This window comes from Orbicella franksi, chromosome 7, assembly GCF_964199315.1.
Source record: "Orbicella franksi chromosome 7, jaOrbFran1.1, whole genome shotgun sequence".
NCBI lineage: Eukaryota > Metazoa > Cnidaria > Anthozoa > Scleractinia > Merulinidae > Orbicella > Orbicella franksi.
Genome location: NC_138151.1, coordinates 4,575,981 through 4,588,754, shown reverse-complemented (window position 1 = coordinate 4,588,754; position 12,774 = coordinate 4,575,981). Strand labels below are relative to the sequence as shown.

At 39.2% G+C, this 12,774-nt stretch overlaps 2 protein-coding genes across 2 annotated transcripts; both read left to right on the top strand.

The window, feature by feature from the left end:
- The first annotated feature begins 5 nt into the window (after window positions 1–5).
- Window positions 6–1,297, top strand: LOC145491717 (COP9 signalosome complex subunit 9-like). Its single transcript, XM_081470963.1, has 3 exons — window positions 6–184; window positions 304–376; window positions 843–1,297. Exons 1-3 carry the CDS (start codon window positions 113–115, stop codon window positions 878–880), a joined length of 183 nt encoding a protein of 60 aa, XP_081327089.1. The 5' UTR covers window positions 6–112; the 3' UTR covers window positions 881–1,297.
- Window positions 1,298–1,380: 83 nt separating this feature from the next.
- LOC145491707 (lysosome-associated membrane glycoprotein 1-like) lies at window positions 1,381–9,526 on the top strand. The gene is made up of 5 exons (XM_081470951.1): window positions 1,381–2,526; window positions 5,042–5,199; window positions 5,748–5,940; window positions 6,636–6,809; window positions 7,316–9,526. The coding sequence occupies exons 1-5, from the start codon at window positions 2,475–2,477 to the stop codon at window positions 7,471–7,473; spliced, it is 735 nt and encodes a 244-aa protein (XP_081327077.1). The 5' UTR covers window positions 1,381–2,474; the 3' UTR covers window positions 7,474–9,526.
- The last annotated feature ends 3,248 nt before the right edge of the window (window positions 9,527–12,774 follow it).

Sequence of the window (12,774 nt, the reverse complement as noted above, 5' to 3'; positions counted from 1 at the left end):
TAATCGGTCATTTAACTGTTGCAGCGTTGTCGGTAGAGTTCGTTTAGCAAAGTGACTAAGTTCCTCTAAATTTCTCAGATTTCCTGTGTATTCTACGCTGTATTTTAGCCAAATGAAGCCTGCAGGTGTGGCCCAAGATGAAATGTTTCCCGATGGAGATGCTGGGTGGATGGAAATGGATGAGGTAACGATTTGATTTATCTGAATTATATCCACCATTCCATGCATGCGAACAACCTCTTCCGCTGTGTACATTTGTTCATTCAAGTTTTCCGGTTTTGTTCCCTTACTTTTCATTGTTAGGCTGCATCAGGTGGTGGAATGCTCATTGAGCTAGCAGCAAATGAGAGAGCAGTCCATGGAGACTTCTTTAACAGTACATATAAGCTTATACCTTGTACTTTTTAGCTTAATAATTTATAGCTAAAACCTTTGCCGTGTTTTCCTAGTCAACAATATAAGCTTACATGCAAAGATTTCAGCCTGCTGATTGGCTGAGAGAATGTCATTTTGTCCCAAACAGTGCAGAAAAATGAAATTAAGCACAAAAGGTTGAAATTAAATTGCATGTGTATTGATTTAAACAAGTAATCAAATAAATTTTCTCATGCAATTTGGATTAAATAAATAGTAGTATTCATAAATTTTTCAAAGACTACAAATTGCACTCGCCCTACGGGCTCATGGAATGTTTTTTTCAGAATTGCACTTGAAGTCATGTGATTACTTACACAAATTATTGACATATATACTTGTTTGTCCTATAGATTACAAAATTGTTACAACAATGAATATCACAAGGATCAAATAACGCTTGTAAACTTGTTTTGTTTGCTTTCTAGATTTTGATGACCTCTTTGATGATGATGACCTTCAGTGAAGAATTAGAATAATTTACTATAACTTTGTAAATAATTTTCAATGAGACTTGAAAGCATACAGTCAAACATGATGTAAATAAAGACATTATGTGAATACCATCCTCGGAGACCCAGGGGCAGTTAGTGGGGTGGGGAAAAGTCTAAACAGTGCGAGAAAAAAGCAGGACGAAGAAAAGTCAAGAACAAGGTGAAGTTTCTCGTTCTTGACTTTTCCTCGCCCAAATTTTTTTTTCACCTGTTTAGACTGTTCCCCACCACCACTACCTGCCCCCAGGTCTCCAAGGATGTGTGAATGCATACGTAGCATAAAATTAGAGGCAAGTTGACTCCTGTATTTGTAAAACTGTTATGTTGTTTTTTTGCTCTATGTTGAACCGTTTTGAAAAAGTAAATAAATGGTTGTGATAATTTTTTAAGACAGGTTTGTGTTGTGATCAAATCCAAAAACATGAATCAACAAAGCTATATAAGTAAAATATTAAGTCCAACAGTATTTATGTCTTCCATACCTTGGGAGTTCATTCCAGCTTCATAAAGTGGCAAATTATTTAAGAATTACACAGTTAGAAACCAAGATAAGCAACCATTCAGCCAGAACATCTGGAAATTTTGGTTTAAAGTCAAATGAAACAGTAATTTTATTCCTGGTGCCATCTATCAATCATTAGATGGCCTCTGTGTAACTAAGCAGATGATGTGACCAGGGCTGAAACCAGAAAAAATTATGACTGAGACAATGTCCATGGCTTAATTCTCTTCCTAGGTATTTTGGGTGTTTATGATGACTGTAAACAACAAAACAAAAAACAATGACTGAAGCAAGTGCCTTGGTTTGTCTGTTACTAGCTATGGCCCTCCCAGTGGGTTACAGTAAAAGAATGAAAGCTTCTCCCTGCAAGAGGAATGCTGGTCAGGACAGGTTTTAAAACATTTCACCTGGCTGTAAGAGTTCACTGGAACTGAAACTACTGTTACCTCTGAGAGAGAAAAAGTTTCTTGCCCAACTGACATATAAACAGAATGCCTCAAGCAAGCACTTGAATATACCATGCTATTAGACCTGGAATCCAGTGTGTTAAGTATCAGCATGGGTCACACCACACCTTCTACAGTGATATTAATGGCCTTTGTGTCCATTAAAAACTTAGTCAAGTTGTCAATAAATTTTGTATTTTTTATTGCCAAATCTTTCTCCATTTTATGTATTTTTTATACAAAATGAGTAAATATATAGACCATGACATTAGCTGAGAGCTGCTATATGATGTTTCAGAATCTTATTTCTGAAAAGTAAGTAAACAACCTCCTGTCAGGCCCAACCCAAGCTTCGTCACAGCACTCCACCCCTACCCTACCCAACCGAGTTTGAGAAGTCTGTTGTCACATGTTCATCTCTGTCTGGGACGAGTTGATTGATGTTTTGTTCGCAGAAGCGTGTTGAATGCTCTTTTAGAAATATTGTGATCGCATTAGAAAATACCGCTTTAAAGTACAACAGATATCAGATAGATCTTGCAGTTCCAGTTGTCTAACCAAAAGACTGTTCAATAGTAGCTGATAGATCGAAACGCTGTTGTTTGAGACTTCTGAATCATGGCTGCGAAGACCATCTCTTGTTTACGGTTGTATGGTTATGTTATTGTCGGTGAGTACGAGTTTCTTGCGCTTTATTTTGCAAAATTACGAAGGATACTGGGATATTTTGTTGCCGAAAAACGTTCTTTTAGAATGTCACGCTTTTCGCTGGTAAATAACAATTTGCCGGCCTGTTGTAACGCGCAAAATTTCGTTTCAGCTTGTAAGCATGCAGGGTCTCTTGGTGGTAAGCGATCTACTCCAAGAGAGCGAGAGATAAAACTAGATTCGTCTTTGCGACCTCATCTGTTTGCAACTTTTCTCTTACGGATGGACTTTGGTTTGAGTCACGCGGGGTGTTTTTCCCTTTTACAATGGAACCTCTCCACAACGGCCATCTTGCCTTGGGAACAGAGGATGCACGTTATGGGGAGGTAGGAGTGTATGATGACCAGTGGCGGATCCAGACCTTGAGCTAAGAGGGCGAGGGGCTTTTTTTTATTTTGCTTGCTCCGCCAGCTTTTCTTCCTTCTGCGTTTTTTTGTTTTTTGCCCAAATTAAGCGGGGGGGGGGGGGGGGGGGGGGGAGGCTGGCTTTCCCTAGATTTGCCACTGATGACTCTTGTTGTTTTGGGGGGTGCAATATTTTTTCAGTCAAAAATGCTTATTTTAGCATATATAAATCAAAATGTATCAATAAAACAGAAACTAAACAGAAACAGAAATCAGCGACACATGGTACAAATCAAGTTAGGTGACCTCTTACACTAAAAATGGGGTTTTGTATACACCGTTTATCAATTGTGGATTAATGGCCAGTGTCAAAAGATTGTTTCAGCTGGTTGGGATGAGTTTTAGCGTCCATTGCCATTGTGGAGAGGTGGCCATTATAGAGAGGTTAAAATAAGTTAGATTTTAAATGTATGGACTGTCCATTGGGACCAAGAAAGTGGCCATTGTAGAAGGATTACTCTGGTCCCAGAGGTTTTTCTTGATATTTCGTCTTTTCGCAAAGCGGCAAACATGAGTTGCGAAGCGGCGAGAAAGAAAAACCCCTGGTTACCTTGGACTTGAATCTCACTTTCATGCAGACGCCAGCTGTCAAATGCATCAAATTGATAATTACAAAAGGGACCGATGGCAACTTAGCAATCACGTGCTTATCAGCTGCTAATGGTTTCCGCTCGGGTGGTGGAGAGTGGTATCACTTGACCTACTTGGCCGGGGTCAATGCGCGTGTTTGCAAGAATTAATGTTTTCATCCGCAATGATCGCGAAGGTTCTGTCTTGTTAAACATTACTACAGAGCATGTTTCTCCACTTACTCGTTTTGTAAGAAGGACTTGGAACTTCCGAATAGAAAGACATAAGCTTCTTGTCTTCGCTGCTCAAACTGGCCGCTGAAATGCCACGGTTTCGCAGTTCGTGGATATGAGAGTCCACAAGAGACTTAGAGGACACACAACCAAAATTGTGCCATGATGAGGATATGAATAACCTGACAGGTACGGGTATTTGCAGACATCAGAGAGCAACTGAAATATAATTGATTTTCCATGTCTGGTTGGCAGTATGGCGAACAACACATCCTTGCGATTTATGACTGCGAGCAAGGCTTTTCTTTTGATGTTCGGTGAGACTTTCAACCTCTGGAAAATGCTGCTTAAGTACCGAAGTCAAAATTTCTTCGAAGACACTGTCAGAAACATAATCCATGTCGAACATAGGCGAATCTTGAACGTGTATAAACTGAGAACTGAAGTATTATGCAAACAAATTCCTTCCCTGGTAGAGAGGCAAAATTTACCTCAAGTAGTGCAGTGACAGATATCCCCACCATCCCCGCAGTATTACAAATCAAACGAACCAATCATATTGATTTGCGTGTTTGTAAAAATATCAACCAATCCAAGCCCGAGGGTCAGATCCTGACCCTGGCATCTGCATGAAAGTGAGATTCAAGTCCAAAGTAGCTAGAGGTTTTTCTCTCTCGCCGCTTCACGACTCGTGTTTTCATTGCTTCGCGGCTCTCTCGCAGCTCTCTCATGCAGAGAAAAATCAAGAAAAACCTCTGGGACCAGGGTATAGAAGGATGGCCATCAGTGGAGGTTTGACTGTAGCCAAAATTGCAAAAATTCTGATTCATAAGTAATATTCAAAGAGGCTTTGAAATCAGTTTGCTGCACTGGAAAATTCTCATAGAAAATGGTACCTCTCTGGACTACCTTTTAAGAAGGCAAACCAAGCCTCTTATTCCTGTGGATTGAAATTTCCAGAATTTTTTACTTTAAGTGCAAAACAGCATGGAACCCTTTAAAATTGAAGGTGCCTTCTTTTTTAAGGCTGAGTACATCTCATGAGGTATCTCACTCTGTTCACTACACAAATATTTCTAGAAAAATTATGTTTACTTGGCAAATGGTAGAGGCTGTCGAAAATCACAGTATTGCTGACGAGACACTAGTACATGGCACAAACTTTTTAACAATTTCAAACTTACAACAGAAGTTGTACTACTGTACTCTAGTGGTTTTGATAGTAGTCTCAGATGTTGTTGTTGTTGTTGTTTTTTTTTCTGCATTCTAGGTCTGGTCGTGGTTAAACTGATTGCTGGTGATGACAGTGCATCAAGTCCCCTTTCTCCAGTAATGGGATATGGCCATTTTAATGTATCTAATAAAGATGGAAAAATATGTATCTTGTTGGATTTGTCTTGTTCTGTTAGTGTGCAAGTGAATAACACAGTAAGTTTGGTGGTTAATAACTACATGTAGTGGCATAATTCCCCACCTTAGCCTGCATGTTATTCTTTTTGGCCAAGACCACATTTTACAAAATAGGATTAAAATTGAGTATTACACTAATAAATAATAATTTGTTACACCCAATGGTAGGCAGTTTGGTTAACCTCATGGAAGGATAATGTTTGGAGTAACCAACTATCATCCCACTTAGGGAGAGCTCTGGACAGTTTAAGGAGCTACGTCACAGTTTGCACATATTGAAAAGTTTAGCTTAAATTTTTCAAGTTTGTCATTGGTAATCCATGGGAATCTCCATTCTTGTTGCTTTTTGATTTATTGTTATGATTATGTATCTCTCTGGTTTTTCTCTATCTTAGTAAACTATTGTTTCCAGGCTTCCTGCAATTTAGAGGTAATTTTGTCTAGGTGGCCAAAATAACTCAAAATACTGTGACTAAGCTCCTTTAATGTTAATCAAAGAGAAATAAAGTGGTTGTCTGACTGACATTGATTGGCATCCCCTCATCACAATCTTCTGATTCTTTTAGGTCCTTCAGTATGTTCTTCCACTGAATGCTTATTCAGATGGAAGCTGCAGTAAGGAAACATCATCAGTTACTCTTTTTTGGGAAGATCTTGGGACCAGCCTGACTCTCTCCATGGCATTTACAAATGTGGAAGAAAAATGGAAAGCAACCAGCCTTGCCTTCACTGCAGTAACTACAGTTGATAACAGAACAGGTCAGTGATGTTACAAGCTACCTGGCCTCCGTTGTTCAAAGGCTGTATAGTGCCATCCACTGGATAAATCACTATCCAGTGGATAATGTAGTTTGTTTTGTCAACACTTATCGATTCATCCAGTGGATAGCCTTATCCAGCCTTCCAACAACTGGGGCCTGATGTAACAGCTTTGTTCTCCCTTTCCCTTATGGTGCGAGAACTTCAAATCAAGTCTTTTTTTGGTAAGCTTTTTTTTCCAATAGCCTTGTTATCGATTATAGGAATTTTGCATTTCAAAACAACCAGTAGTTGGGTTTACGTTTCCAAAGGATTGTGGTGGTGAAAACTCCAGTGGATCAATGCAGAAGGTCCTTTCTCTAGTCACAGCAAAGAAAATAGACATTTTATGTTTCACAAAAAAGGGGACATTTTCCACATGAACCTTATTTTATGTCCAAAGCACAGCCTTGTACCCTGCAGGACGGAGATTTCCTTCTCTTTCTGCTCAGTGAGAGATAAGGCAGGAACCGTTGCTCACAACACTTTGGATTTCCTCTCATGCATGCCATAACCACATCAGCATGTTACGCATTTGCTTTGCTAGCGAAACATTTACACACAATCAGCTTGATATTTTATAATTTAATATTTTGAGGTAACTGTTGATTTTTTTTGTGTTGATTTCCTTGTCATGCCATTTCTCCCATTGAAAGAGACCAATGTAAGTGCTGTGCAGAATGACTCCAGCAAGCTAGTGATAACAGCAAACAAAGAGAAAAGCTTTCAGTGCAGTAAGAGCCTGGACATAGCGTTAAAGAGCAAGGAGCAAGTAACAGTGACCATGAAGAAAATAAAGGTGCAGCCATTTGGTGACAGCTTTGGTAAAGGTAAAAAGGCATAAGTGTTGCTTGGAAGGAAACTATTAAATAAATTTAGGACATTATTTAGAGAGGAAGCCAGAGGAGCCCTCACTGGCTTTCCATGTGGGTCCTCTGTCCAGTTCAAATTGGAACTTGGAACTTGGTTTTCTAGAAGGGGGGAAACATTACAGAACACAGAGAAAAACCCTCAGAGCAAGGCAAGGACCAACTCTACCAACATTTGGCACCAGACTAGAATCAAACCTGGGCCCTATTGGTGGGAAGGGAATGCTCTCACCACTTCACCATCCCTGCACGTTGTTTCACAGGCCATTTGGGAACTTTTTCAATGACTCAATGTTGCAACATCTCAAAATTACAGAGTGATTAATTGCAGAATGCATATTTTGCATTGCAGCTGTACTTTAATGTGGCATGAATAGTGTCTGTGATGGATCTATTTCTTTTGAATTGTTGAAGAATTTAATTACAAATGACATAGACTGAGGGATTGCTTGCTTTTTGCTTCTCAGCTGATGTTTGTTCTTCAAGTAGCAATGGAACTCCTGCCGAACCAGTGGACACAGTTGTACCAACTGCTGTGGGTTGTGTGTTGGCCGGCTTAGTCATCATACTTATCATTACATATTTTGTGGGCCGCTGTAAGAAACCTGGCTATGAGAAAATGTGATTTTAATTTTGGTGCAAGGAAATAATGAATGTGATCAATAATCCAAATTATTGGAGGCTGTGTGAAAAATTAATTAAAGATCATTGGACTAGAGCACTACACAAGTGAGAAGATGACAGTGGAGGGTTTTCAGTAGTTTACAGTAGCTCTGTCACGAAATTTTGTAGTCATTTTACTGATGTACAAACTCAGTTCAAATTGAAGGGGTCATTACAATTGTAGTTTGATGTCAAAGAAAGCAATGACGTGGCATTTTGTTTACATAATTTATGTGTGAAAAAGTATCCAATGATAAGACTGAGCAAATGACAGCAATGGAATTAGTGTTGAATTGTATCTAATTTAACTTGCACTGGCTTCATAAAATCACTCAAACAAGTCAAGCTGTTCAATAGCCAGGGGGGGACTCCCTTATAGAAAGGATGGGGGTGCTCGTCGGAAATTTTGAAAAGAACCCCTCAGAGGTATCAAGTTCCTGTTTGTGGGCGTGCCTTGATTTTTTTTCTCCCCCAAGAGATACCAATAATCCTTACATAACACGTTATCTCCCGTAATATTTTTTCACCTCAATACCCTTAAAGGTACCGCAAAAGTTCCTTTTGAGGCTGAACACTCTCAAGAGGTACCAAAACCACTTTTTTAACCCTAAAAGGTATGATGAGCACCCCTGTTGTATTTATATGGGAGTTGTTCAACCCCCCCCCCCCCCTCGGGTTCCATAGACCATTTTCATTTTAAAGTGAGTTGTGGTGTGAAACAGTTCATATGGGAATGAGTTTTACTTGCAGATATTTCATTTTCATGCAAACTAAGCCCTCTTTTATCTCAGTAAATGGTTAATGGGTTTTGTACCAGGACCCTAAATGAAGTCAACAGGTGGCTTGGAATTAACCTTTTAACCTAGCATGAATATTTTTTTATTATTATTATTATTATTATTATTATTATTATTATTATTATTATTATTATTCCACGATTGTATCGAAATCTAAAAATTTGAAACATTTTTGGCTGTAAGTTATCGAAAAGACGAAATACAACAGTTCCAAGGTTATGAGGTGACAGGATATATATTTGTGTAGGGAATCTCTGTAATTTACAGGTGTTATTTTCATAAATAAATACTTAGAAAACCATAACAAGTATTGCACATCTTACTCTGCACTCGAGCAACACTTACGCTTCTTTCTTGCTCCTCTAACTCCTCCGTACATCTCCTAAAGCCTGGTTTTCACTAGCAACGCAACCACAAGCGCAGGCACAAACGCAAGCAATAAGGATGACCCAGGTCAAAACGAAATTCGACGCAAACACAAGCACGAGCAAAATCGTCCGAATCTTGGGCCATTTGGGAAAACTGTTTAGGCGAGAGGTAATTTCATTGGGCAAACAACCGCGTGTGGTAAATATCCTTGTGCCTGTGTTATGCCTGAGCGGTATTTCGTTTTCACTTGTAGCAGCGCAACCGCAAGCATTAGCGGAAGCACAAGAACATAGGCACGCAAGGCGTGCAAGAGTTTTTTTTTTTTTTCAAAGTGTCAGAGATAGGAGCATTCATGGAGCTGTTTACTGTAATGATTTGGTTAATTTGACGAGTTTTTTGGTTGCGATGTACAGTAGGAAAGAAACTGGGAATTTATGATGTACATGCGATGTTACATCGGTCATTGTGAGATAGCTAAGTGGTAAACCATAAAATGTTTGACTGAACAAACTACAGTAATCCGACACGTCTCCAGATTAATGTAGATACCATCTTATTTCCTAACAAGCAATTTGATTCGTTCTTTGATACAAACCACACTGTGATTGGTGTGACACGCGCACATGCATAACTTCCTCACTCACCGATCACATAGCCCTTTCAACCCCCAAGAGGAATTTTCGCTCAAAATACTCAAGTTAATTAAGAGACCTTTTCGCATTTTATACGAGTTGTAAGTTTACCCTTTTTACACAACACAACACCACTTCACCGAAAATAGAAAGGAAGAGAAAAAAAACCTCTCTGACACTTTGAAAGCCTGATTTAATTAAATTGCACTTTAACTTGGTACCACGCAGTCTTCAAAGAACATTTGAGCAATTTTCATACTTTTTACCTTTAAAAATATCGGACTGAAATGAATGTCATCAAAAAAAAACTATTAAACTGCTACTGCAGAGACGTAAAAACCGTCCAAAAATAATAGCTTTTCTTTTGTTTAATATCCTGGAAACAATAACCGATAACTTGTCAGCTCTAATTGAATTTACTCCCATATAAAAAACAAAAGTGTTAAGTTACCATTTGTAACTAAAGATAGTATACATCTCGTGGGAAAGAGTGGTGACGATTCGTCAGCTTTAACTGAGTTTACTCCCTTGTGAAAAACAAGTGTCAAATTACCCTTCGTACCTCAAAAATAAAAATATCTCGTTATATTTGCATGCAACAAGAACAAAACAATCGTTACCTGCACTTACTATTGTAAACGTTAGAACTGTTTCAAATCTAAATAGTCTCGTCTCCTCTAAAACGTGTCCTAAGAACTAGAAGCGACGATTCGTGACCTCTAATTGAATTTACTCCCAGTGAAAAACAAAAGTATCAAGTTACCTTTGTAACTAAAAATGAAAATATCTCGTTCCATTTGCATACTACTAACTCACGAACTGTTTCAAACCTCCAGGCTCATCTCGTTCATAATTAAAATCCTCAGCCTAACCCACAGAAAATGTCGAAGTAAACCCAATATATGAATACTTCCTTCCTCTTTTATAGAAGAATAAATATGGCCGTTCTGAACTTTATCGGGATCAGATCTTCTCACATACCATTTACCTTTACAACAAGAAATTTGACTGGCTGTTTATAGTAGACCCAATCTGATTGGTGTGACATACATACATCTCTCACTCACTCACTCATCCATTAACCCGTCCATAACAAACCCGACGCGACGACTAAGAGGTACTTTCTTTACAAAAAAAATAACTCAATAAAGTGACTTAAAGCTCCGAGGCTCCGAGCGATTTTCCTAATTTCGGTTCCAAACTTCGCACAAGCAGACGGCGCGCGTATTAAAAATTCAAAATATTAGGGAGTTTACGAAACCACGACGGCAACGGCAACGGGAACGTCACTGAACAAAAGAATTAATGAGCAGTACAATGGCTGTGCACGTGCGTTATAATTCTTAGTACATTTCTTTGCCATCCTCTGCAAAACAATAACTTGAAATGGCCAAATTTTGCGTTGTCCGGAGAACGTGAATCACGACGGCTAATTTTTTAAATTTTTATTTCAAATTTATCGCTGTGTTTCGGATTTAGTTTTGCGATAGTTCTGACAGTGATAAACATAGTAAATGGCTTTAGAGTATCGCGAGATTCGTAGGTAAAATATAAATTCATTTTTAATCGACGTTGTCCTCGGCGTCGGCGTCGTGGTTTCGTAAACTCCCTAATGGCACACAAAACACAAGGTTGGGCCAATCTATTATTCATATTCTAAACGGATGTTAGGGCTCCCTGTGGTTCTTATTGCCGTTGCCGTCGTGGCTTGAAACAATTCAGTTCCGCGATTTCCTACTCGAAAAATGTATTCTGTATCACTAAAAGTGCTGAAGCAGCAATTTTCAAAAATGGCGGATGCTGGTGACATTGAAGTGTCTGAGCGTTCTTCCTTAACTCCTGCTAATGCTAGAAAATTTTGAAACTTTTTGCCTCAGTGATTCAAAATTGATGTATTCTTAAGACAAAAATAAGAGATATTTGGGGTTTTTTCAAGATATTAAAAAAAAAATTGTGATATTTTGAAGATTTTTTGAGAATTTCGGGAAAGACATCTAGGTTAGGCGATTTTTTTAAAGGCCTACTGAGTGGAGTAAACAACTTATCGGCGCGTGAATAGCCTGCAGAGCAGGCGAGATTTTTTCGAGCGAGCGCTCACATCGTAAAAAGTTTAGCCGCCATCTTGAATTTTTCATGCAGTGGAAGACTGGGGAGAGAAAGAAAGTTTTACCAAGGGTGTGAATGATAGGCAAGAGGAAGGATAGGGGAGGGGTGGAGCGAAGAAAATCTCATTTTCCCCTCCCCCATCCCCCACCGTCTAACATGGCGGTCTAAAAAGGCGGTCGCAAGGTTGTAACGCTAACTCGCCCCAATAAGACGCCTGTACTGCAGGCTAGCGCGTGAAAGGCTGACATTTTCTCTTTCAATCAGAAATTATACCGAAAGACCTTAAACCCAAAGATAACTTCAACGGAGGTGCTTTAATTGTCAAAACAGTTCTTATCGACGAATCTTAGCGAGATTCATTCCTCAGCAAGCAAACATCCTCCTTCCTCCCGCACACCATCTTCAATTCTCATGTACTAATTACTTCCTACACGTGTAACCGTTATGTAAATTATCACCGCGAGGAAGCCGTATTTCGTTTTGTCTAAATTAGTTGGGTATTTCGAAAGCTAAAAAAGGTAATAATAAAGCACTGGTCTAGAGATATTCTTGCCAAAATGGAAAATGGAATGGAGCCGGTATCAATATCCCAGCTTAAACAATTTTTCAAAAACGAAAATCAGTACGTACCAGACTTACTCGCCATTCGGGCGATGAATGGTCTAACTATGGTGATTTGTACTCCGGCGCCCGACGCTTTTCACGCTCGCATTGGCGAGCGGGCGAGCGCTAATTTCCAACACTGTGACAACTAACTGTTTTATTAACGTTTATCAAAAAATCTTTTTTCTTAAATAACTTGCGCGCGTTTCAAGATTTTACTTTCATTTCTTGGGAAATGTTGAATTTTATAGCGACCTTTTTGTTTTGCTTGAAAAGACTGAATTTGACAAAAGTAACACTCTCCGAACTGAGTTATTGTATAACTTTAAGACGGGAGACATGCATCAGTTGAGTTTTAAAGCTATACTTTACTCGTGAAAAACTATAGATATGATTCCTTTACCATTATCCCGCCCCATCTCGACCATCTTGTGAGCGTCAGAAATCAGAGAACGCTAACATCTACAACTACATCTACATTGTTATTTGTCAAAGGTTGCCCATCCCGCCACGGAGTGCTGGTGCAGGTATATGTGATCAAGTTAATAAAGAGCAAAGTAACACTGTGCTTTGCATGGTGCTCTTACTGTACCAGAAAAAAAAAAGATTGTCAAATGTTAAAATGTGCCCGGAGGGCTAGTCTGAAAGTCTCTGGTTTACCGGTAATCGGGCGCCGGCTATTTTTGCTTCCGCCCAGCCGAGTTGCACTGTGGGTAGACGGCTCGTGTTTGTCATGTGACTTCGACTTGACATCAC

Bases quoted from the DNA above. Each gene is read 5' to 3' on its own strand.
- LOC145491717 (XM_081470963.1), top strand. From the start codon at position 113: ATGAAGCCTGCAGGTGTGGCCCAAGATGAAATGTTTCCCGATGGAGAT. The intron at 185-303 runs GTAACGATTTGA...TTTCATTGTTAG, and splicing joins GGTGGATGGAAATGGATGAG to GCTGCATCAGGTGGTGGAAT. The intron at 377-842 runs GTACATATAAGC...TTTGCTTTCTAG, and splicing joins CCATGGAGACTTCTTTAACA to ATTTTGATGACCTCTTTGAT.
- LOC145491707 (XM_081470951.1), top strand. From the start codon at position 2,475: ATGGCTGCGAAGACCATCTCTTGTTTACGGTTGTATGGTTATGTTATT. The intron at 2,527-5,041 runs GTGAGTACGAGT...TCTGCATTCTAG, and splicing joins GTATGGTTATGTTATTGTCG to GTCTGGTCGTGGTTAAACTG. The intron at 5,941-6,635 runs GTCAGTGATGTT...TCCCATTGAAAG, and splicing joins TACAGTTGATAACAGAACAG to AGACCAATGTAAGTGCTGTG.